Here is a 25,288-nt window from a genome sequence, read left to right as displayed (position 1 = left end):
ACCACATTGGAGGATGTACATGAGAATGTGTCAGTGCTCTAACTTACATAGGGCCTTGTTGCTCCATTTTTTACATACAGTGCAGCTCTGCACAAAAAACAGACAGGTGACCTCCACCCCTCTGGTGACAGAGGAATTGGCTGAAGGAGCAGCTTACACGCTGCACGGTATAATAAATCACATGCATTCGCACTGTAGCTCCACCCTGATCATCTTGTTGTAAAGCAACAGGGTGTAGTCAAATATAGTATGAAGAACGTTAATGTGCCACTCTTTCATCAATACATGCCTTAGTACATAGGCCCCACAGCAGTGTCGGACTGGAGCATGAAGGGCCTACCGGGGGACTGCAATGCTAGGGGCCCACAAGAGGTGGTGTGGCCAGCCATCACAGAGGTAAGACCAGACCCTAGAGGGGGAGTGGTCAGCCATCATAGAGGTAAGACCAGACACCAGAGGGGGTGTGGCCAGCCATCATAGAGGTAAGACCAGACACAAGAGGGGGAGTGGTCAGCCCACGAAGGACAGCTAGCACCATAGTGTACTATATAAAGAATGCATTGTGTGACTTCGCCACTGAACGTCGAGCATGATGACATCACGCCCGACATCCAGTGCAAACGGAGCAGAGAGGAGAGGCGCCGGCGCAGCGATCACATATTTTTTTTAAAACTTTTTTTTTCCCTTAAGGTAATACCCCGGCTCGCCAGTCCGATCCTGCCCTACAGCACACTATGCTGCAGGGAGGCTTTCAGAACACACTTTGAATGCTCTGCTAAAAGCAAGGACAAAGTACAAGGTTCCACCTATGCTTTTAACAAGCTTTGTTTTTCAACACCTGTGTCTACAAGTCCTTACTCTATACATAACTGAAGCCTTTAGCAGAATTCCCCCTCAGATTCTCTACACCACACTGGCCTACCCGTCTGGAAGCTCCCGGGGAGGAGGTGCAAGGAGTAGGCGTGTCATCGTGCAGCGGGACCTGGATCATGGTGGCGCAATTTGTATAATCAGGCCCTGCCTACCACTGTGTGGTAAAGTGAAACATGTCCTCACGTAGCAGAGGAGAGGCCTTATAATGCAAATCTTGTTATCAAGGCGCCATCCACCACTCAAGTGGGATCTGTGAGAGTGGCCTACTCATGTATGTTTATCAATGTGTGAATGTTATTATAAGGTTATTTATTATAAGGTTATTCCGATTTTAAGTTATTTGTCCTTTAATGGGCATTTTCACATCCATCTTCCTATTACTAACTAAATCTAAATTGCAAGTGGCCTTATATAAAAGGATATATATATGTAAACGTTCCCACACAGCAACAGAACTGGAAATTTATTTATATCTATTATTCAGCTAAGAGTAAACTATTGTTCACTGTTATCAGTCATGTCTGGCTGAATGAAGTCTGATTGGAATGTCCTTCCACAGATTAATAACAGGAAGTCTGTTGTGTGTAGGAAATAATATCTCCTTCCCCCCCACGATCATAACTGTATCTCAATTATCTTCCAGTCTGCTGTGGTCTCCAATGAGAAGCTAAGAATCTGCTTCAGGCTTCCCTTATAGCAACAAGCAATTTCCTTGGTTAGAACAATTGTTCCTGTTAATGATAGAAGTCACATTGTGCAATTGGTTGAAACACCTGTAATTTCATTTGACAGAAGTGCTGCACTTTAATTGGTTGAAATCACAGTGCTTCCTCTCCATTAGCTCTCCACACTAGCGGCCATATCCCTGCTAATGTGTAGAAACCATTTGTAACGATACTGGTGGTATTATCTGAAGCCCAATAGCCGAGTAGATATCCAGAGAGTAGTCAGACGTTTGCCGGGTCGGTACACAAGCGGGTAGTCAGACGTTTGCCGCGTTGGTACACAAGAGGGTAGTCAGACGTTTGCCAAGTCGGTACACAAGAAGGTAGTCAGACATTTGCCGGGTCGGTACACAAGAGGGTAGTCAGACGTTCACCGGGTCGGTACACAAGCAGGTAGTCACAGATGCAAGGTAGAGTAGAAGAAGGTAGAAGAAGCTGAGCAAGCAGAATACTCAAGCATATGTCTGAACCAGGAAGTGCCATTTATAGGCCCAAACAGGAAACAGGATCCAAGATGGTTTCTCTTTGATTCCAAACTGGCCATCTTAGATAAGGGCAAATCTAAGGGCAAGTTTGCAAATACAGAGACCTCTAGTGGTTGGAGGTGCAAATGTCATAGTAATGCCTTACAGTATTCCCCCCTTTCAATAACGTCAGCTGGACGGTCCTTTGCAAGGTTTCTCCGGGTATCTTTGATGAAATTCACGCAGCAATCGAGGTGCATGGACATTATCTTCTGGTTCCCATGAATTGTCTTCTGGTCAATAACCCTGCCATTGTATCAAATACTGAAGTTTATTTCTAAAAATTCATGAGTCTAGTATTTTCTCTACCAGAAATTCTTCATGTTCATCAATTTGAACAGGATCTGGCGGAGGCAAGGTGCGACCAGGAAAAGGATTTGAAACTACTGGCTTCAGTAATGAAACATGAAAGACAGGATGAGCCTTCATAGATCCTGGGAGTTCAAGTTGAAAGGCAGATGAACTGACTTGTGCCAAAATTTTAAAAGGACCTATATATTTCGGTCCTAATTTAGGAGTAGGCACGCTTACTTTTAGGTTTCGTGTAGAAAGCCAAACATCGTCACCAACATTTAAAACTGGTACAGCTTTATGATGTCTGTCTGCAATTCTCTTATAACTGTCCTGTGCATGTTGCAATGTCTCTCTTAATACTTTGAGATTATTTTGCAGCGACTCTAGTCTGGATGTAACAGCAGGTATGGAATAATCCCGTGGAAAATTGTGGCGTAGGTTTGGATGATACCTCAAATTGGCATAAAAAGGACTTTGTCTTATGGATGATTGTTGCGAGTTGTTGTATGAGAACTCTGCCATTGGCAGCACATTAATCCATTCATCTTGCAGATGGCAAATGTAGGTATTGTTCTAAAGTCTGATTGGTGCGTTCTGTCTGTCCATTGGATTGAGGATGGAAAGCAGTTGATAATTTGATATTAATGTTAAGAGCACTACAAAACTGCTTCCAAAAACGTCAAGTAAATTGTACTCCTTCAGTCAGAGACTACATTATCAGGGACTCCATGTAGACGAAACACTTCCCTTGATTAGTAATTCTGACGTTTCTTTTGCAGAAGGAAGTCCACGACAGGGCACAAAAGGAGCCATTTTTGTGAGTCGATCTACAACCACTAGAATTGTAGTCATACCCTTGGATAATGGTAAATCCACAATAATATCCATACAGATTGAACCCCATGGACGAGAAGGAACTGGCAAAGGCTGTAAAAGTCCAAGTGGAGCAGTGCGAGGAGTCTTAAACCGGGCACAAGTACTGCAGGATGATACGAATCTTTTAACATCCTCCTTGTATTTCAGCCACCAGAAGTAACAAGATAATAATTCATGAGTCTTGAAAACACCTTTATGGCCTGCCAGTCTAGAGTCATGGACAATTGAAGTACTCTTAATCGTGCTGCTGCTGGTACATACAAGCGATGTCCATACTCCCAAATGTTATCTCGATAGGTCAAGTGTAAATCTGTAGGGGGTTCTAAAAGTATCGGATCAGTTCTATAACCCTCTCTGATGTCAGACAACAGCTCACCAGTGCCAATAGCTCCCAGGAAATTTGACTTAGAGAGGATTGTCTTTTCCGGATCAAGCTGTGGTGAGTCTTTCATGTATGCTCTGGATAGAGCATCAGCTTTCCCATTTCGGGATTCAGTTCTATGAGAGATAACAAAATCAAAACGATTTGGGAATAAACTCCATCTGGCTTGTCGCAGAGAAAGTCTTTGTGCAGACCGAACAAACTCTAGGTTCCGGTGGTCAGTAAGCACGGTAATTTGATGTGCAGCACCTTCAAGCAAATGTCCCATTCAGTAAAAGCAGCCACAATGGCTAATAGTTCTTTATTTCCCACATCATAATTTCTTTCTGAAGCAGTCATTTGACGAGAGAAAAAGGCACATGGATGTAATAGCATCTTCTCTCCTATTCTCTGTGATAATACTGCCCCTACTGCAGGATAAAAGGATGTTCTGAGTTGGGATATATTAATATGGGATCTGTTGTAAACTTTGTCTTAAGCAGAGAAAAAGCCCCTTCAGCTTCTAGAGAACAAAGGAAAGGTGATCCCTTCTTGGTTAGTTGAGTAATTGGCGTCACAATCTTGGAAAAGTCTTTAATGAAACGTATGCGTGAAACGTAGTCTTTAATGAAACGTATATTTAATATGTGGTGGGCATGTGTCTTAAATATTGGGAATAGAGCTGGATATTGTGGGCATGAGGTGTTAAATCGAGGCATAAAGCTGGATGTGGTAGCATTGACACCATAGGGCATCAATTGGGCAAAATAAGATGGGCGATGTACTGCCGAACTTCGCGGCTGCGCACATTTTTAAGTACTATGAAACCTCAACATTGCGGATATTACATCGCAGCGGAGTGCCTTCGCGGCTGCTTCAGCGGCTACTTGAATACCCCCATAAAAGTTAATCTATACTTTACATTTATTATTTTAATTTATATTTTTAATAATATTGAAAGACTGTTTGGAATAATAATTGACACGACATTTTGTAAAGAAATACATTGACCAGCAGCACTAAATAGGAGCACTGGGAGAGTGTTATTTCTGCATTGCACCGGATGAATAAGAAGGAATAGTGCTAGTGTTGAATAAGTATTTTTGAACTAGGTTGTGTACTGTGTACAACCATTTGCAACTTACTGCAAATTATATTCACTTTTCACCATACTGCTATGTAGGTCCCAAAAATGTTGCCCTACACACTTAAAAGGTTGGACAGCAGTGTTTCAAGGGAGTGGTAAAATCACGTATTTGGTAAATATTGTATTCTTTAGTCACATATTAAAAAGATTATTGATGGGTTAAATAAATTAAGATGTTTCCTTACATATATATTAGCTTTCAAAAACACATTTTTGGAAAGTGTTATGTAATTAACATACTGTATATATTGTGTATATATTGCGACGGTTGCAAGTTAGGTGGTGCTAGTTTGACACTTGTGCCCTGGAGTATTTGGATCCTGCCCCACAGGATTGGAAAGGTGGGTGATCACACTTATCTGCAGCTCAGTATAGGCCTCAGAGAGACGCATTGTGTCCTGTATGAAGCAGGGAAGCTAAGAGGACCAATTGGAGATGGACAAGATGTCTGTATCAAGAGATTGGAATCCGCCAGACAGAGGCTCAGTGAGGAGCTGAGAAGACAGTTCAGTGAGGAGCAGTGTAGAGGGTCCAGTGTGCGGCCACTGTATGTCAAGAGGTCTGAGGAAACAGCTCAGAGTGGGTCTGACGCGCCAGCTCAATGGAGAACTTATGACAAAGTTGAGTGAAGGACTGTGGTGTTACCAACAGGAGGCAGGTAAGTAGAGCTGCAAGCCCTGATAGTTATGTGTGGTGAAACGACTGTTAAATCCTATGGGGAAGAACTCCAAACTCCGCCTTGAGGTACACTACCAACACCAACCTTCACCTTCTAAAATTACCGACACCCTCCTCATTAAAACCTCGCCCCTAAATATTAACATCATCTCTACCACCCCCTTTTTTTCAGACTATTGATACATTTCCTTAACCAACTCTCCTCAAAGTACCGATATACAAGACTGCCGCTGCCTATATCATCTAATCTCCTCAAAGCACAGCCACCATCGTCATCATCTCCTCTATGCCCAGTTACTGCCACCATGTCCTCTCCTCTCCTCTCCTCACACCATCCTCACAAGATATCCTCCTCTAAACATTAATTACCATTTCAAAAGAACACATACATTACATCATGAACATTTCATCAAAATATTGCCCCCCCTCATAAAAAACAACCCCCATTCAATAAAAAATACCTTACTGAGAATCACAAATTGTATTCTATAGATGATTCCATGGGGTTTGTCTTACCAATATTGCAGTATTTCCCAACATATCTATCTCTGCATCCACACACGGTTTGCCCAGTTGCAACCATCAAACGACAGGCTCCTCCATGAAGGCATGGGTTCATTTTGCAAGCTGAAATTGCATGTAATACAATATTGCCATATTATTTGCATAGTCTATCCAACTGCTTGGTTAATAGTTACTCTAATTGTAGCACCGCAAACTTGCTCTGCAAAACCACACATAATATATTGGTGTAGACGCCTCTTCTGGTCTCCTATACATAGGTTGTCTTGGATGGACAAAGAGGAGACACATAAAGAGGTGGTTCTGGCTGAGTATCCACTGGTGCCATATAGGGAAGCTCTAAAGTACGTTTTTTAAGTACCAGAGGCAGACCTTGCCTTAATGTATGGTACTAGACCTTGCAGAGGCCTATAAATACTGCCTCTTGTTGGTTGAGTTGATCTAGTATAAATGGTTTATACTAATGTGACCTGCTACCTGCCAGGACAACATAAAAATACTTTGCACTACCTTCGAACTAGATGCAGAAATCTACTTTCAGAATGATAACCAACAATGATGGCAGTATATTCATCTCACCTTTGTATCTCTCTCCAGTGTGACACTGTATCTGGCTGTCCTGACATGTACATTGTTCCACCTTGCCTTGGTGGATTCTTGTCCATGTGTCTCCGACATCATAATACTGGTAGTGGGCTTGGTCAAAACACTTTGCTAAACAAAGGACAATGAACATTTCTGTAAGATTACAATGTTTATGTTACCATATCTCCAGTACATGTATCCTATAAATGTACAGTATGGCAAATTAACCAATCCTATAACTGATGTACGCATTTGAAATAAGAAGTTCCGATGTAACCAAGGTTTCCCCTTAACTGGGACTTACCGACCTCGCAGTCATCTCCTGAGAACTCCTCTGGGCACCAACAATTATAAGTGTTTCTGAACGGTGCATTGATACATGTGCCCCCATTTTGGCAGGGGTTCATGGCGCAGTGATTTTGAAGAACTGTAAAACACAATAAAAAAGTATATGAGAATAAAAACAGAAACAATGTATTTTTTATTGAAAATCACAATACATTTAGTTTTTATAGCCAGGGCCGGATTAACCCGGGGGCTTTCTGGGCTACAGCCCAGGGGCCTCGAGCACCTGGGGGGCCCTAAAGATTTTAAAATGGGTCTCTTTTTTTTTAAAAAAAAATAAAAACCGCCGACTTTTTCTTCATCGGGTCGGGTGCTAGGGGCGGATTGGCCATCCGTACACTGTGTTTTTTTACTTTCAGTACATTTTTTTAAAATTTGTTTCCCGGCGGTGCGGGGGATGGTGGTGAGTGGTAGGGGAACTCTCGTACATCGTTGGTCCTGAAGGGGCGGACCCGGCAGTGGACGCTGTCCTGGCAGCGAATAAGGAGGCTGCTTGTCACAGAGGGAGCTGCAGAGGCTCTCGCGTGACTCACTTCACTTCAGCCCAGACGGATGTCTCCTGCATCACGGAGCTGAGCGGCGCCACCAGAGGTAAGTAGTTAGTAACTAATCAAAAAAGTGTGTGACAGTGACAGTAAGAGTGTGTGTTGATGTACCCTAGATTTTTTAAAATGTTTGCAGATATTTTATGGTCAGTTTATATATAGTGAAACAGAATGTATAAAATAGCACAAACATAGAAGCTTGGTCATATTGGATAGATTACGTTAGGGGCAGGTTAAACAGCTTAGACATTTTTGGAACACTGATGGTAAAGAGTAAATAGACTGTTGGACAGCCATTTGGAGAAGCGACAGCCAGGGCCGCCATCAGGGGGGTACGGGGGGTACTGTTGTACCGGGCCCGGAATCACCAGGGGGCCCGGTACAACAGCGCAGCACAGACTTACCTGGGGCCCCGCTGGTCTCCGCTACTCTGTCTTCAGCCTGGCTGTCACCGTGACAGCCAGGCACAAGGATGCAATCGCAGGGGTGGAGGAATCATTCCCCCTGCGATCATGTGATCTGGCTGTCACAGGCAGATCGCAGGGGGAATGATTCCTCCACCCCTGTGATCGCATCCTTGTGCCTGGACAGCCAGATCACATGATCGCAGGGGGAATGATTCCTCCACCCCTGCGATCGCATCCTTGTGCCTGGCTGTCACGGTGACAGCCAGGCTGAAGACAGAGTAGCGGAGACCACCGGGGCCCCAGGTAAATATGTGTTGATGTTGCTCATGGAGGGGGGCGCTCATGGGGGGGGGCACGGGGGACACGGGGGGCCCGTACGGGGCCCCATGATTTCTGAAGGCGGCCCTGGCGACAGCCACCAGAAAGAGAGAAAAGTGAGGGGAAAAGCGACTTACAAACTCAGGGAAGACAGGAGACCAACTCTGACATAGTAAGGAGGAGAACCGCAGTGCAGCAGATGCTGTTTTATTCCAGGTCTATGGAGATGCACACGGATATAGATAGATAGATATATATATATATCTGTATATATTGCACTTGACATGTTATCCAGAAAAACAAGTGAGCTTTATGAATATATTCTCTTCCACAGACCTTAGAACCACAAGTCACACTTAGATTAGACTAGGTTAGGATTAGGCTGCAGATTCATTTGAAGTTGGGGTGCAGTTTAGGGGTTCCATAGGGGAGCTGCGAGTAGGTAAAAGCATAGGGTTAGACTAAAAGGAGGTAGGAATAGGTTAGAGTTAGGTTGTGATGCGGTAGGTGGAGGTTAGGTTTAAGATGCGGTGGAAAAATTAGGGTTAGGCTGTGAGGGGGTAGACATGCCAAATCCGATATTACTGGGGGCCCCCCAATATCGGATTGGGCATAAGTTGCTTCACAAATGGGGGCCTCACAGTACCCCTAGCCCAGGGGCCTATAATGTCTTAATCCGGCCCTGCTTATAGCAGAGTAGAGCTCACGTCTTCTATGCTGTAAATGACTGATAACTGATCCATTAAAGGAAATGAAAAGTCTACCTGAGGGGCAGTTTATATCTTGAGCCACTTTAGTGAATTATTACAGAAATATGGCAGTGTGTCCGCTCACACATGCGCAGACGGACCCTGCATTGGCCTGGCAAGCGGGTAAAGGAGTCTTAATGCTGCCAGTCTGGGAGCTGAGCATCACACATCTGCCCTGGTAACCTGTTTTTATTAAATTGCTCGATAGAAGATTTTCAATCACTGCCATACAAAATCTTCGATAATATAGATTCCTAATAAATAGACCCCTAAATGTGCTACTAAAAAGCCTAAATATGAGTTTTATTGACAGATGAAAGTATTACATATATTTTTTACATTGTGTCGAGCACATGAGAGTTTAAAGGTTAGCAGTAATGTGTTAGCACATATTTTTGCATACAATTTGCACTCTCTTATCCTTCAGATCTCTGAAGTTTTAAGTCATTCCGAAGCAATTCTTAAACAGGAGTTAGGGGGACCTTCCTTATTTTAACTCAAGTGTGAAGGATTGTTAACTTTTAGTGTTAAGGAGACCTTAAAGGATTTACTGACCTGATAAGGTCTCCTTAAATTCAACAACAGAGTTTAGACCATCTGGACCAATCATCCAGTCAGTTTTGAATGGACTATTTTCAATCATTGGGGTAACTTTCAGATGTAGTTCTGTCCAATTCCATAGAGGATGGGAAATGCTCTGATGAGTGGACAGGCTAACTTGATTTCAGGCCAAGAGGTCAATGGTGTCTGAAGCCCAAGGTGCGCTGATGAGCTCCCGGGTACTCTAGGCCAGGGGGTGGTTGAAAATGCACTGGTGGAGGAAGAACAGAACTTCACAGTTGCACAGATAAGACACGAGCATCTGCAGTTTTTGACCCAGATATCACTTTTATCTACTTGTCTTATGGCTGGGCAAGAAAAATTTTTACACCCTCCAGCCGTAAGGCTTGGTCCTACAGGTACGTTTTTATGTTTGATATATTGATCACAAGCACTATCCACTCTTGTGCCTTGTCTTGCTTTGTCCAGTTTGTTTTCGAGGGGTTTGGTTAGAACCCTATGGGCTACCTTCTCATCAAAGGCTCCCTTCTTCTTGGGGGAACTGAAGAACCAGTTTCCCGAAGGGAAGATTCAGCCAACCTTGAGAATAAAGGTGACCACCAAAGCCTTGATTTAGAGGTGGACCTGAAGACCCTTATCCTCAAGAGCACTGTAAGGCTCCAGGGGTTGGGATGTTAATGGGCCCACCCTAGCATGACCTAAGGTGGGCCTAAATACCCTTATCCCCCATAAGGAGCCTTATGGATCTGGGGGATGGTGGTGGAATGAGACTCTTTCCTTTAGGGAAGGGTCACTAACCCCCAGCACTTTATAATTATTGAAGCATAGTACCTTGAGCTTCAATAAAAAATAAACCCAAAACCGGACCATTTTCTCTATACTGGCTGCAATATTGCCTCATATTTTTCCAGTATAAACAAAGTGGTTCTGATATCTTAAGAAATTGTAAGAGTACAGTTCATTAGGGAATATTTCTAAAATGTAAGCTTAAAGTATATTGGGTAATAAACCTGGTAGTGTGTTGTAATAAAGTCAACATACTGACCAATCGTAAAGCCAAAATCACATTTTGCAGAATGACCTGATCTATGTTGTTAATAATGGCAGATTCAACCCCTTCAGCAATGTACTGGATTGAGACTGTGGAAGATTTGTATAGTTACAGAACAGTGCATGAATAAATAAAGGGTACACATTTTATATATATATATATATATATATATATATATATATATATACATATACACACACATATAATCTTAATGACAGACTAGGGGCTAGATTTACTAAACTGCGGGTTTGAAAAGGTGGAGATGTTGCCAATAGCAATCAATCAGATTATAGCTGTAATTTATTTAGTGCATTCTACAAAATGACAGCTAGGATCTGATTGGTTGCCATAGGCAACATCTCCACTTTTTCAAACCCGCAGCTTAGTAAATATACCCCTAAATGTTTTAGGAAACTCTCAGCCCTCTGAAATGGATCATGGGCAAATTCTCATGGACCATATGTCCAAACTGCAAGGGCGGTCATTATTAATGGTGCTCAATATAGACAACGAGAGAATGTTTATTTTTAAGCATTCTGAAGAGATATTTTTTAATGGGGTGAAATACAGTAATTTGGAAACAGTGATTTCTGACAGTTGTAGCAGAGTAGAACATTATGGATTCCAAGAATGGATAATCTTGTACACTCCTACAACTGATAAATGCCTGGCGAGCAGAGCATTGTGGGAAATGTAGTTCAGAAAAGATAGATCAGAGATATCGCCTGAGCTCAGTCCAAAACTGTTCGCAAGAGAGAAATACAGAGAGAGAGAGAGAGAGAAAGAGAGAGAAAGATAGGTGGGAGAAAGAGAGGAAGAGAGAGATGGGGAGAGAGATAGAGAGAGAGAGAGAGAAAGAGAGAATAGAGCGCATGGAGAAGGAAACTAAAAAAGAAGACAGAGAGCTAAGGGGTGAAGAGCACATGAGACAAAGGAACGAGCTAAGGAGAAAAAGGGAGAGCTGATGGGAAAGAAGGGATTTGGTTGGGGATAATTTGTTACATAAACCTTTATTTTTACTTGTTTGTTACACAGTTTACAAGGGATTCTGCCAGTCACATTTCAGCCTATACTTCAACCTCCTCTTCTCTCTTGACACTGGCATGTATTCACTGTCTAGTTTAATTTTACCAAAAGCCTGTATTAAAGAGAAGTTTGCTGGATTCTTTGACGTGCTAATTGTGTTACAAAGAAAAAGCAATGGGTATTTCCATGGGAGAATAGACCTTCAATCTAATCAGCATTACAAAACAAGCTATTAAGGTAGGAACAAATTAAAAAAGGGCTATTATCCATGAATTTGCAATTAACCTGAAAAACATGATGGCATCCCTTTATCATTTCAATACATCAGCTCAGAAATAAAGTTGAAGTCTGGGAGTATTCCTTAATCCTGCTAATAAAATATATGTTCTCCTACCCGTAGCAAGATGGTGCCCACAGAGCTACTTACACTGGAACAAGCTAGTTACTAGTTACTGCATCTAATTTCCTGTGATACGTTTGGAAGATTTACCTCATTATTTAGGATAATTTGCATTTTTAAGTGCCCAATTGGACAGTACAACTCCTCTTGAAATATAAATTCTGGATCTATGGCATCTATTCTAAATCAATCTCTATGATTTATAAGGTGACATTTATTGAAGGAGAGAATTTATAAGACAACCGATTTGCAATGAGATAGGGCTCGTTAAGCATCCCTGATGGGGGGACTGTGGGGTCTGCTAGAACCAGACTGTACAGTTTATTCTTCAACTGTCATTCAATAAAGCTCCTTTCTCTAAGTATTCCAATCCCTTCCTGACAGTGTCCTAACCAAGGCTGAAAGAAAATCCACATAATTACAAAAGTGTGTGAACTCTTTAAGTGACAAATTATTTAATTACAATGTGATTGCAAAATAACTGGCAAACGACCTGAATAATGATACATAAGGTGTCTGGAAGGTTTTTTTGTGTCAGTATATTGTGTGTGTACTGCAGACAGTCTTGAAATTTGCGATCAGATGTGATCAGAGATTGGGGTTATTAATAAACTGAAAAATAGCTTTGTTATGTGGTTGGTCCAATGCACAACAGGTGTCCTGCATGCAAAGTTGCATAAGTGATACTGTATAGATCAGGGGTAGGCAACCTGCGGCTCTCCAGGTGTTGTGAAACTACAAGTCCCAGCATGCTTTGCCAGTAGATAACCAGCAGATAGGTGGCAAGGCATGCTGGGATTTGTAGTTTCACAACACCTAGAGAGCCGCAGGTTGCCTACCCCTGGTATAGATGGTAGTGCACCCATGATAATGTATAGCTGGTAGTCCATATGTGATAATGTTTGGTAGTAGTGCACACATATGGTACACACCAATGCATTAAATCCCCTTACTCTTACCACCTCTCAATAACTATGAAGCCTGTTTTCAATCTGTGGTGAATTACTAGTTTATGACACCAGGCGGCGATATAGAAAAAGAACATTCAGCATTTATGAAAAGGAAGTTAGGTGTCACGATAATGACTTTGAGGAAGCCGCTGATTGATATTGACACTACTAGCCAGGGAGGCGCGGAGTCTAACGCACCCCCTGGCTGTGTGAGTTGCGCAGGTCGCGGTTCTCCCAGCTAGTTAACAGTGCAGCGGGAGTGAGCAGGGATGGTTGTACCCGTCTGGGTCGGGTGCCAATCGATATCGCTGTACACAAGGGTGATCGAGAAGGAAGGGTCAGGAGCAAGACAGAGGTTGGTAACCAGATAATAAACGGAGCCAAATCGCAGGACAGAGAGAGAGGTCAGGAACAAGCCAGGAGTCAGGAACCAAAGGATAATAATAGGAGCAAAGGAGCAGGATTCAGCACGCTGGAGTAGGTGAAACCAATACTCTGGCCCAGACATATGGGAGGAGGTGCCTTATAACCCCTAACCTGTCCCTTGATTGGTGGAGGAAGATAGTGGCGGTCAGGAGCACCTGACCGCCAACAAAACAGAGTAAAGAAGCATTCAGTTGCTTAGCAACGGGACGCAAACTAGTCTGCGCATGCGCGCCCGGCGGACCCGGAAGTTGCTAGGCAATGGGGCGGAAACTGCTCCAAGAGTACGGCGCCTGACATTATGTCTTGACTGCAGCTGTTGTAAAGAGATTAACTCCCTTACTCTTACCACCTCTCCATATCTATGAAGCCTGTTTTCAATCTGTGGTGAATTACCAGCTTATGACACCAGGCGGCGATATAGGAAAAGAACATTCAGCAATTATGAAAGGAAGTTAGGTCTTGACTGTGGCTGTTGTAAAGAGATATTTAATGCTGAATAAACTGTGTTGAATGTTATTGCTGGGCTCCTTTACCCACTACATAACACAGCCAAAGTGTATGTTCATTTTATGTTCATTTTTAAGGATGTCAGATCAACTAATAATGAAGGTAAAGGTGAAATATGTCATGAATTTCATAGTACTTTAATTGCTATTAGTTACAAATTTAATTAGCAAAAGAAATGCAGAGACTAGGAGATTCCTGTGTTCTCTAAATTAACACTGTAGCCTATTGTTCTGTTGAAGCCAACCGAACGTTATGTTGCATACTTAATAGACAATAGAAATGATTCATTAAATTATTAGTTCATGTCTTAATGTGCTTGTAAATAATAAAAACAAACATGATTCTAAGATAATGTGTTTCATTTTAACAAAAATGTGTTTTTGTTTAAAGGATCCCTTTATGATAAGAAAGATATTAAAAATTAGGAATAGGTCATTGGTGTAAGTCAGGGTAGGTAGTCACATGTGTATGGTAGGTTCTCATGGCTGTTAATTCTCTTGGTGAACGTCACTGTGGCACAGTGGCTGGTGTTGCAATCTCACAGCAGTGTTTGATTCCGACTAAGGCACTATCTGTGTGCAGTTTGCATGTTCTCTGTGTGAGTTTCTTCCTGGTGCTCCAGTTTCCTCCCACAGTCCAAAAGTATATTAGTTGGTTAAATGGCTGCTGACAATAGTTGACCCTACTGTGTATGTTTGTGTGATAGGGAATATAATTTATAAGCTCTACTGATATGAATGTTTAAATATTCCCTGTCAAGAGCTGCGTACTATGTTGACACTATATAAATAAGTGGTGAATAGAATGTTAAATGAGAGTATAACGGTGTAAAGCGGCGGTTCCCAAACTGTGCGCCGCGGCTCCCAGGGGTGCCGCGGCGCTGTCTCAGGGATGCCGCGCGCCAGCCATAAAAAAACAAACAAACAGAAACACTTACCAATCCGCCAGGTGCCGGGACCCAGCATCCTCCTCTCTCACGCGTATCAGTGACAGGCTGCGTGAGAGAGGAGGATGCTGGGTCCCGGCGCCCGGCGGATTGGTATGTGTTTCTGTTTGTTTGTTTTATGGCTGGCGCGCGGCAGAGAGGGCAGAGGAAAGTGACGGCGTGACAGGAGGGGGACAGAGGAGAGGGACAGGAGGGGGACAGAGGAGAGTGACAGCGTGACAGGAGGGGGACAGAGGAGAGGGACAGCGTGACAGGAGGGGGACAGAGGAGAGTGACAGCGTGACAGGAGGGGGACAGAGGAGAGTGACAGCGTGACAGGAGGGGGACAGAGGAGAGGGACAGGAGGGGGACAGAGGAGAGAGACAGTGTGACAGGAGGGGGACAGAGGTGAGTGACAGAGTGACAGGAGGGGGACAGTGTGGGAGAGGAGCTGGGACAGCATGACAGAGGGCAGAGGAGGGGGACAGAGGGCAGAGGAGCTGGGACAGCGTAACAGAGGGCAAAGGAGCTGGGACAGCGTGACAGAGGGCAGAGGAGGGGGACAGCATGGCAGATGAGCTGGGGCAGCGTGACAGGGCAGAGGAGGGGGACAGTGGGCAGAGGAGGAGGACAGCGTGAGAGGGGCAGTGGAGGGGGACAGCGTGACAGGAGGGAGACAGCGTGAGAGAGGGCAGAGGAGGGGGGACAGCGTGAGAGAGGGCAGAGGAGGGGGGACAGCGTGAGAGAGGGCAGAGGGGGCAGCGTGAGAGAGGGCAGAGTGTCTGGATGCAGTGGGGGCAGAGTGTCTGGATGCAGAGGGGGCATTTTTGCATACAACTAAATAAGCATTTCTGTCCTGACCTAAATACTTATTAAAAAATTTTGACCCAACTACTTCTAAAACAGGAATGCTCGGTAATTATTTTGGAGGGGTGCCTTAAAAAATTATGGAGACTCTAAGGGTGCCGCGAACTGCAAAGGTTTGGGAACCACTGGTGTAAAGTATAACATCCAAGTCCTAGCTCAACTCTAAATAGCAGTGTTTAAATGAGTATGCCCAGTATGTGTGTCCTACATACAGGGCCTGATTAAGGCTTCTGGCCGCCCTAGGCTAATACACCCGCGGCACCCCCCTTCCCCACACACACAAAAAAAAAACACTAAAGGAAAATTCAGGAGTATTAGCCAGCAAAAAATTTTTAGACAGATTCTCTTATCTGTTCTTGCTGTTCTGTCTTGCTTGTTCTTGCAGCTTTGTTGTCGTTTAGCTATTCTGTTTTGAAAATGTGCAAACATTACAAACCCTGAATGATTAGGATTTTTAGAGAGCATCCTCATGAATGCCACACAATGCAGAGATGATGCACCCCCACACCAGCCAATTCATCACACCCCAGTGGCCAATTCATGACCCTCTTCCCCCCAGCCATTAGATCACTGTGCCCCTTATCACACTGCCCCCTCAATACACTGTTCCCTTTATCACACTGCCCCCTCAATACACTGTTCCCTTTATCACACTGCCCCCTCAATACACTGTTCCCTTTATCACACTGTCCCCCTTGCAGCACACTCTGTCTCCCTTATTACAATATGCCCCTGCAAATTTTTACTTATACGGATATTAACAAACGATGAAGTGCGCACAAGTTAATTGAGATAGACAGAAATGTCTTGCTAAATGTAGCTTTGAAAATCACAAGATGATCCCAAATCTTGCTGATACAAGTCCAAAATATATAAAATTAACTCAGCGCTAGGGTAGCGATTTTCTTGCTAGTGTAACCAGTACTTTGGTGTTTATAACGTTACTGGGTGTCTGAATGGGTAGTAATTATATGATCAAATGTAAAGGATTGTGTAGTTAGATATATCACACTAGTGGTCATGTAGTCGAAAATTCTCGATAAGGATAGCAATATAGTATAACATGTTAACGTTTATATGGTTAAAATAAATTATGCACATGTACCCCACAACAATGATCAATTCATATATTGTTATATTGTCATTCCACAATTAGGGACCAGGTTACAAATTCATTTCAGTTCATATCTGTTCATATGATCCAGATTGTTAAAAGATATGAACAGTTATGAACTGAATTGGCCAAGAAATTCCCCGACCTTAATCCCATTGAAAAATGTTGTCAATCCTCAAGCGGAGAGTGTACAAACAAAAACCCACAAATTCTGACAAACTCCAACCACTGATTAGACAAGAATGGGTCGGCCATCAGTCAGTATGTGGCCCAGAAGTTGATTGACAGCATGCCAGCATGAATTGCAGAGGTCTTCAAAAAGAAGGGTCAACACTGCAAATATTGACTCTTTACATAAACTTAATGTAATTGTCAATAAAAGCCTTTGACACTTATGAAATGCTGATAATTTTACTTCAGTATACCATAGCAACATCTGACAAAACGGTCTAAAAACACTGAAGCAGCAAACTTTGTGAAAACCAATACTTGTGTCATTCTCAAAACTTTTGGCCATCACTGTACATCCTACATATGTGAACAGCGGAAAAAATGAAATAGACTCCGACGCCGGATATGTTATAAATGTAAATGTATCTTATTAAATAAAAATGTATATTTCAGTGTGCACTGCGGCGCTGGAGAAGAAATACCCAGTGCCACAGCCATGAATGGGTTAAACCCTGACGCTAGGCGCTGGGGAGTGTAAAAGTATGTGTTTAAATAAAGTAATGAAAAATGTATGTGTATAAGCGCCGCTGGTAGAGAACCGGTGCACAGCGCAGAAAGGGTTAACTCCCGCCGCTAGGCGCCTGGAGTGCAATTGTACAGCCTAATGTAAAAATGTCTAAAGTGTATTTAAAGTGCAAATGTGCATGTGTGTATAAAAATATAAGTACATACCTGGTCCCTGATGGTCCAGCAATGGCTGCAGGGGCAGCCCTGGATCCTTCACCCCCTGGCAGCCAGCTTCAGTGCAAACTAGCCTCCTTGCAAACTAGCCTCCTGGAATCAATTAGATCCAGGGAGGTGCAGCACCTACTGGGGGTTGCAGTGGGCTAAGCCTCATACTGGAGCCCAAAGAGCTTCAGGTAGCGGCCGGGCAGGGGCTACTGCCCCGGGATCTAGCTGCTACTGCTTTCGCCCACGGGGGAGAGCCAGCACCTGGAGCAGGGTCCCTGGAGGGAGTTTTAGGCGGGAGATTTAAAAGATAAATCTCCCGCCTCATACCGACTGGCACCTGGGAGGAGAGTGGGCTGAGTCCCCCTCTTCCTGGCAGCTCGTGGACGGGGGGGAGTACGCTCACCTCTGCCGCTAGCTTCAAAGTTTAAAGGTGTTAACCCCTCTGGGCTGATTCATGTGCAGGCTGCATGAATCAGTCCAGATTGGCTAAAGGGCAGTAGGCTGAATTACCTTCAGCCAAGCTAGTGTCCCACTAGTACCTCAAACTAATGTAACTGTCCTTTTCAGGACCTCCTGAGCTAATAAACATCACTGCTTAAGGAACCGCTTTGACGCCTACTTTCCTGCTATAATTCCTGTGACCTGTAGATTAGACCCAATCCAATCCCTTATCCTGCTGTTCTGAGGTTGCGACCCAGCATTCCAGTACCAACGCTTTGTCCGCTACCTGCAGCTCTGGCCAGTGTGATAGGCCGGGGGAGGGGGGGGGGACCATCCACAGCAACCCTGATCTGAAGGCAAGAGATGAGGGGTACCAGCCCAGGTGTACCAGCAAGAGGGTACACTAGCAGTGAGAGTTACCCACAAGGACGCCGTTGTAGACGTCACAAAGAGGTCCAGTGGTGGCAGCAGCAAAATCCCCTTCTACTGCGGTTAGAGGGAGCATTTGGGATAAAGAAAAGGGGCACAACAGACAGGGTGGCATAGGCGATCCATCCTGGCACATAGTCCATCATTTTACTCCTGCTGCCCTGTACACTGTGTCTGCACAGACACGCGTACATGGGAATGTGCACTGTAGACAGATAACCACATTTACGCAAAACAATTGTGTGACTTTTCTGCATTTTTTGGTTTGAAAAACGTGATTGCAAAAAAGAAACAAAACAACTTGACATGACTAGCTAAACAAATTACATTCTCCACATCTTTTCATACCTTTAACAGTGTTTCACCCTCCAAACTCAATTCAACAATCTATTTGGAAGATACATGGTTTGCAACATTTATAGGTTTAAGTACAATAAAATAATTAGGTGATTGTGCTGAGTGCTGGTGATTTGCAAATGATTTGTTTAGTAATGTTATGAAGCAATAATATGTATCACAGAATTCTTTAAAAAAACAACCAACATTTGTTATAGTATGAATTAAACAGTAATCTGAGTCTGCTAGGGTGGGCTGATGTGTAGAGAGGGAAAGCACACGTCTGGCACTCTATACCATGTCCCAGGCTCAAGGTAACGCCATGCCATATATACTGTATTTACAGTTCATTTTAGTTTTTTCCTTGCTGGCCAACCAGGAAATTCCAGTCTGAGCTTTATCCCTGCCAGTCCTGGATTTACTCCAAATTAAATGCATGGTCAATAGTGCCAGCACATTCTCTGCAAAGGAGAACCACAATTCTTAGGGATCCCCACCAGGGTGTTAGAACACTCGCTCTGAGCCAACGCTGAAACTGAATGCACAAACAGAAAGTCGTTTATCACCTCATATTGTGGGCATGTTTGGATGAAGTCCATATTAGTATAGTCCTAGTTGTAATAAAAAATGGATTGCTTTATTATCCACTTTGGAAGTAAGGATCATTTAAGTAAAATGAATGCCTGTATCCTAGGAATTGCAAACCTGTATCCAGCTGTGTGCGGATAACTCGATCAAAACCAGTTCAAACAATAACCTTAGTTACTTTAAGTAAACAGTTACTCTGGTGTTAGGGCAGGCGGGCACTTGGGAGAGGGAGCAACTGGGGCAATTGCCAACCCATACCTCCCACCTCCCGTGCTGTTTTTGTTTAAAAATACCTTTCATTGCAGGAAAAGTAGAAACTACATTTTGAGTGACAGGTGAGCCAGGTCATGTGACTGGTCAGGGGCGGGACAGTATTGGATTCACAGCATGCACTGCAACAGTGAAGGTGAAAAAAACATAGTCAGCATGGGGAAGGAAAGAGACTTCTCGACGAGACAGGAAGAGAGACTTAGGGGTCTATTTAGTAATAGGAGAAACATCTGAATCAAGCGAAAATGTGAGTTTTTCGCCAGATTTAGGGCTTCTCCTTATTTAACGAGGCCCCGGAGCCGTTGAAGACTTTAACCAGTGGTAGCCTTCAGTGGGGCTCAACATTTTTCTGGGCTGTATCTACAGTTAAGAAATAGCCTAGACTAACAGTGATTGGAGACCCCGTGGTAGTGATCAATGGGAGTCGCAATCTTATTAATCCAAGCCATGCCCAGGGAGCCGTGGCAGCCTATACAAGAGCCCCAGTCAAACCCTACAAAAGGCTGAGACAGGGTGTACTGTAGTTACTGCTGGTAGAATGGTGACTTAGTGGTTACCAATGGCAGCACAGTGGCTTAGTGGTTAGCACTTCTGCCTCACAGCACTGAGTTCATGATTTTGATTACCGGCCATGGCCTTATTTGTGTGGAGTTTGTATGTTCTCCCCGTGTTTGCGTGGGTTTCCTCCGGGTGCTCTGGTTTCTTCCCACATTCCAAAAACATACTAGTAGGTTAAATGGCTGCTATCAAATTGACCCTAATCTGTGTGTGTGTAAGCTCTTTTGGGGCAGGGACTGATGTGAGTGAGTTCTCTGTACAGCGCTGTGGAATTAATGGCGCTATATAAATAAATGATGATGGTAGGAAATCATATGGGATCTCTGGTGGCTGGTGGAGATGGGCAGGTGGGGGTTAATTTGAAAAGTAAAACCTTGCACCATGGGACAATGGTGCAGAAGAAGCTGTCTTTAGGACAGAGCCACATTTGAACTGGATCAATTAGGGGGAGGGGCTTATCCCTCAGCAACTGCACCTACTCATTGACCGACTTATCCTTTGACAGGAATCCCCGCCAGAATCGGATAGGTTTTCTCTCTTCAGAAACTGTTTGAGGCCCCTCTCTATAATATGCTCCCAAGGGGGAAAAATAGCTAAGATTTTACTTTTATATTTGTGAAAAAGCTGTATGTATGTGACTGTAATTGTCCTGTCACTCTGTTCTGTTATTTACCAGTACAATATAACATAGCATATTTTTAACATCTAAAAAATATATATCAAATGCTAAATATATGTATCACTATATCACTATGTATTCCTCCTGATCCAAAGAGGTATGCACACTCCTTAATATTTTTATTCAAAAAAGACATGTGGGTGAGACCAGGGTCGTCTTTCCCATTGGGCACAATGGGCAGGTGCCCAGGGGCCCGTCGGAGGCAGCCAAAAAAAATAAAACCTGAAGAAAATACTTACCTTGCGGTCAGCTGGCAATCCGGCTCCCTCCATGGTCTCCTCCTCCGTCGCGCTCGCAGTGCATGTCGGGGGTGACGTCATCACGCCCGCCCGACATCTATTGTGGAGCGCGACGGAGGAGGAGACCATGGAGGGAGCCGGATCGCCAGCTGACTGCAAGGTAAGTATCTTCTTCATTTTTTTCAGGTTTTTTTTTTTTTGCTGCCTCCGACGGGCCCCCCTAGGCTGCAGGGCCCATATATATAATCATATTATTTTTTTGTATATATAGGGGCCCCGGTGCATTGCTGTGCCGGGGGCCCAAGATGTTCTTAAGAGGACCCTGGGTGAGACACATCATCATCAAAAGTGGGTATGTCCTAGATCTCCTGGGAGCTCCGCCCACTTGATCTTGTTCTCCACAGCTCTGCCAAGAGAAGTTGCCAGGAGGTTAGCCCTGAAAGAAGCCTTCAGATCCCTACTTTTGTCAAGAGTAATGGTTCCAGTGCCACAGGAGCAAGAGAAATTGGGTTTTTACTCAAAATCTGATTCTAGTAGAGAAATTGGACTTGTCTTTTTGACCAATGCTAATACTTAAATGTTCATCTAAAGGTTGACAGATTCAAGATGGTACATTCCATCATAAATGGCCTTGGAAGATTTCTTGCATCCATCAACACAAAAGACGCATATCTACACGTTCCAACCTGGGAGAGACATCACAGTTTCTCAGATTTACGGCTGGAGAAATAAACTTTCAGTTCAGAGCTCTACCCTTTGGCCTAGCCACTGCACCAAGGTCAAAAGAGGAGAATTTGAGACCGTACCTAGACCACATTCTGATAAAAATCTTCTCTTGAACCACTTGGTTGGATGAGAAATTATGAAAAATTCTGCCTCGTGCTGAACCAACGTATGATTTCTCTGTGTCTAACCAAAAATCAGTGTTGTGTTTGTCAAAATCGCTATTTCCAAAATCGATAGAGATCAAACTCCCGACTGTTTGCCACTGTAGCTATACAAGTCTCAGCATGCCCACACTGATTATGGGAGCCCGGGCTGGCTGGGACCTGCAGTTCCACAAAACAAAATGGCGTCCATTTATTTTTTCACATTATTCTCACCATTATTACCCTACACCCACCGCCCAGGGGTGTAGGAATAGCCCTAGTGCTTTCAGCACTTGGCTGGGTGTCCCTAAAGGGGGGGCGCTCATTTTTTTTCAGCGTACCCGACTCCCTAGGGAATCCAGCCCAGCCTGGGTTTGGTTGTTATTATGGCAGGGAGACCCCTGCCGAGTGTCCCCCTGCTATAGTGCCACCCACCCCAGGCTGGTGTGCCTAGTGCTGGTTAAGTGAAAATCAGGGGGATCCCACGCAAATTATTTCCCAGATTTTCACGTAATCAGCAGTAAACTGGCAGCACTACCCCCACGCTTTTTTTTTAAAAAAAAAAACATATCTATTTTTACACATTTGACAGCTTTCGGGACCTCCGGCTGTATAGACAGGGCAGTGTAACAGTGATGTGTTTACTAACCACGCAGGAAACAGGAGAATTAGCTAAAGACGGGAGTGTTTGACATCGCAGCAAATCGCCAGAGATGACCCGCAATTTTTAAGATCAGAGTAAAAATCGCAGTTTAATACATCTGGCAACTTTGGGGCTAAAATCACGGATAATCACCCGCGATTTTAAAACGCTGAAAAAAATCGGACCTTAATACATTTACCCCAAGATGTCTGAAGGTATTTCTATCAGAAGAGAAGATCCTTGCAATCCAGAAACAAGTGACATCAATTTTCAGTTGCACAAAGGAATCAGTTCTCCAGTGCATGAAACGAATGGGAAATTGATATCTTCCTTCGAGTAGTGGAAAATTGGGGTGCCAACTTTCTGAGTCGACATGCAATCCATTCAGCGGAGTGGTCCTTCCACAAAGAAGTGTTCAACCATGTAGTGGAGAAATGGGGCTAGATGGAGATAGATATGATGGCCTCACCACTGAATAAATAGGTAGACGTATATTGTGTGAGGATCAGGTATCCAAAAGCATTCTTGGTGGACATTATGACAGTCCTCTGGAACTTTTAACTAATTTATGTTTTTCTCCAGATAACCATGCTACCATGGGTCCTAAAAAGAGTAAAGAGAGGGGGTTCCAGTGATCCTTGTAGTGCCAAATTGGCCAAGAAGATCTTGGTACACAGACATGCTAAGCAAGGGTGAAGATTCACCGTGGAATCTTCCTCTAAGAAAAGATTTGATAAGCAAAGGACTATTTTTTTAATTCTTTTTAAGTGTTTTATTTTTTAAAGATCGGAACAGTACAACTAATTATTGAGCCAAGGGCTATTTTACTACTGAAATTTAGCTTGGCTGGCTTTAGGTGCATGGTTGCTGAGGCCATGATACTTAGGGCAAAGGCTTTGCCTGAGGAAGTCATCTAGGCATGACTAATGGCAGAAAGCCAGTATCTTCGAAGATTTCCCATAGGGTGTGGGAGGCTTAGATTTCATTGTGTGAAAAGAAAGAGGTACACATTTCCTCTTTTAATTTGGCACAGATTTTGTCAAGATGGTTTGGAAGGTGGTCTGAGACTGTCTTCTTTAAAGGTCCAGGTCTCGGCTATGTCGGTCTTCTTTCAAAAGAAATTAGTTAATTAGCTATCATTCCTGAATTTTCTTCAAGGTGTTCTACACATCCAACCATCGTTTGTTACTCTTATTGCTCCCTGGTATCTTAATTTGGCACTTTCAGCATTGCAGAAAACTCCCTTTGAACCTTTAGAAACAGTTGAAATCGAGTTCCTTACTAGAAAACTGTTTTACTTTTTGGGCATTGTGTCAGCAAGAAGGATAGCTGAGTTGGTATTCACGTTGAAGGGTCACTATTCCTTATTTTTCATAATGATAGGGCTGTGCTATGCACAAAACCATCTTTCTAGCTGGTGGTTTCTCATTTTCACCTGAACCAGGAGATTGTTATTTGCGCTTTTGGTCAGAGTTCATCCACAGGAAGAGTCCCTGCAATTGTTAGATGTGATCAGAGCCTTGAGGATATATACCAACATTATCCTTTCGTAAGACAGATAGTCTTTTGGTTCTTTATGATGCACAGAAGAGGGGGTGCTTCCAGATGATGCTCCAGTTCCTGAAAATCGAATGGCTCACAAGATCTTTCAGCACATCCTGGGTGGTGCGGGATGGGGCCTCAGCTGAGTACTTGTGTCGGGTGGTAACCTGGTCTTTCGTCTGTACATTTACTAAATTTTACAGATTTAATGCTTTTGGTTCCAAAGAGGCAAGCTTTGGAAGAAAGGTCTTGTGCATAGCATTAGCTGAGCATACCCTCCTCTAGGGGCAGCTTTGGACGTCAATCTGACAAGGACCTAAACCTATCACTCTCCCTTATTACCACAAGTCCCATCCTCCTTGGAATAAACTACTTCAACCAGCTGGACTACACTTAACATTAAAAGATTTAAACATTTTCAAAAACACCCTAGCTCAGCCTGTAACTCCACCCTACATAACTTCTCTGTACATATACATTTTTGCCACGTGAACATATACGTGACTGGTCCTCAGTACAACACAAGTCCTTTATTCAGTTTCCTTATTGCCTTTAGATTATAAACTATTTCGAGCAAGGCCCTGTAACCTTGTTTTATTGTATGCTCCGGTATGGTTATCATAGTACTTTCCATGTATTGCATAGTGCTGCATAAGATTTTCTTGCTATATACATAGGTATAATAAACAAGATCGGAAGAGAGGCAAATCTTGGTTGTGCACACAGGACCCATGCTAAGGAATTGATATTATTAGACACTGCAGCACCAAAGCATCTGAAGCTCTGCAATAGTGTACACAGCGTATCCTACTGACATCTCTCTGAATAAGAAGTACTTGCCTATAATGGAATGTTTTTTATTTTTAGACATCTGCAAAGGAAATCAACCATAGCAAAAATGCCCACCCTAAAGGTGGTGTCATCCATGACTCCTGCTAAACGCTCCATTCTATCCTCATACATGGACTTCAGTCCTCAAGCAGCACGGTGGCTCAGTGGTTAGCACTTCTACTTA

The 25,288-nt window shown here is 43.5% G+C and overlaps 1 protein-coding gene across 2 annotated transcripts in view; it reads right to left on the bottom strand.

Annotated features, from left to right (window-relative positions):
* The window catches only part of HGFAC (HGF activator), a 96,167-nt gene that overhangs the window by 41,580 nt on the left and 29,299 nt on the right, over positions 1 to 25,288 (bottom strand). For both annotated transcript variants that reach the window (XM_075194355.1, XM_075194356.1), the window contains 3 exons: positions 6,890 to 7,012; positions 6,580 to 6,714; positions 5,995 to 6,105 (listed from right to left, as the gene is read on the bottom strand). In XM_075194355.1, coding sequence (XP_075050456.1) covers positions 5,995 to 6,105; positions 6,580 to 6,714; positions 6,890 to 7,012 — 369 coding nt within the window. The remainder of the gene's footprint in view (positions 1 to 5,994; positions 6,106 to 6,579; positions 6,715 to 6,889; positions 7,013 to 25,288) is intronic.

Source organism: Mixophyes fleayi, chromosome 1 (assembly GCF_038048845.1).
Source record: "Mixophyes fleayi isolate aMixFle1 chromosome 1, aMixFle1.hap1, whole genome shotgun sequence".
Lineage (NCBI taxonomy): Eukaryota > Metazoa > Chordata > Amphibia > Anura > Limnodynastidae > Mixophyes > Mixophyes fleayi.
This window is presented reverse-complemented; position numbering and strand designations above follow the sequence as displayed.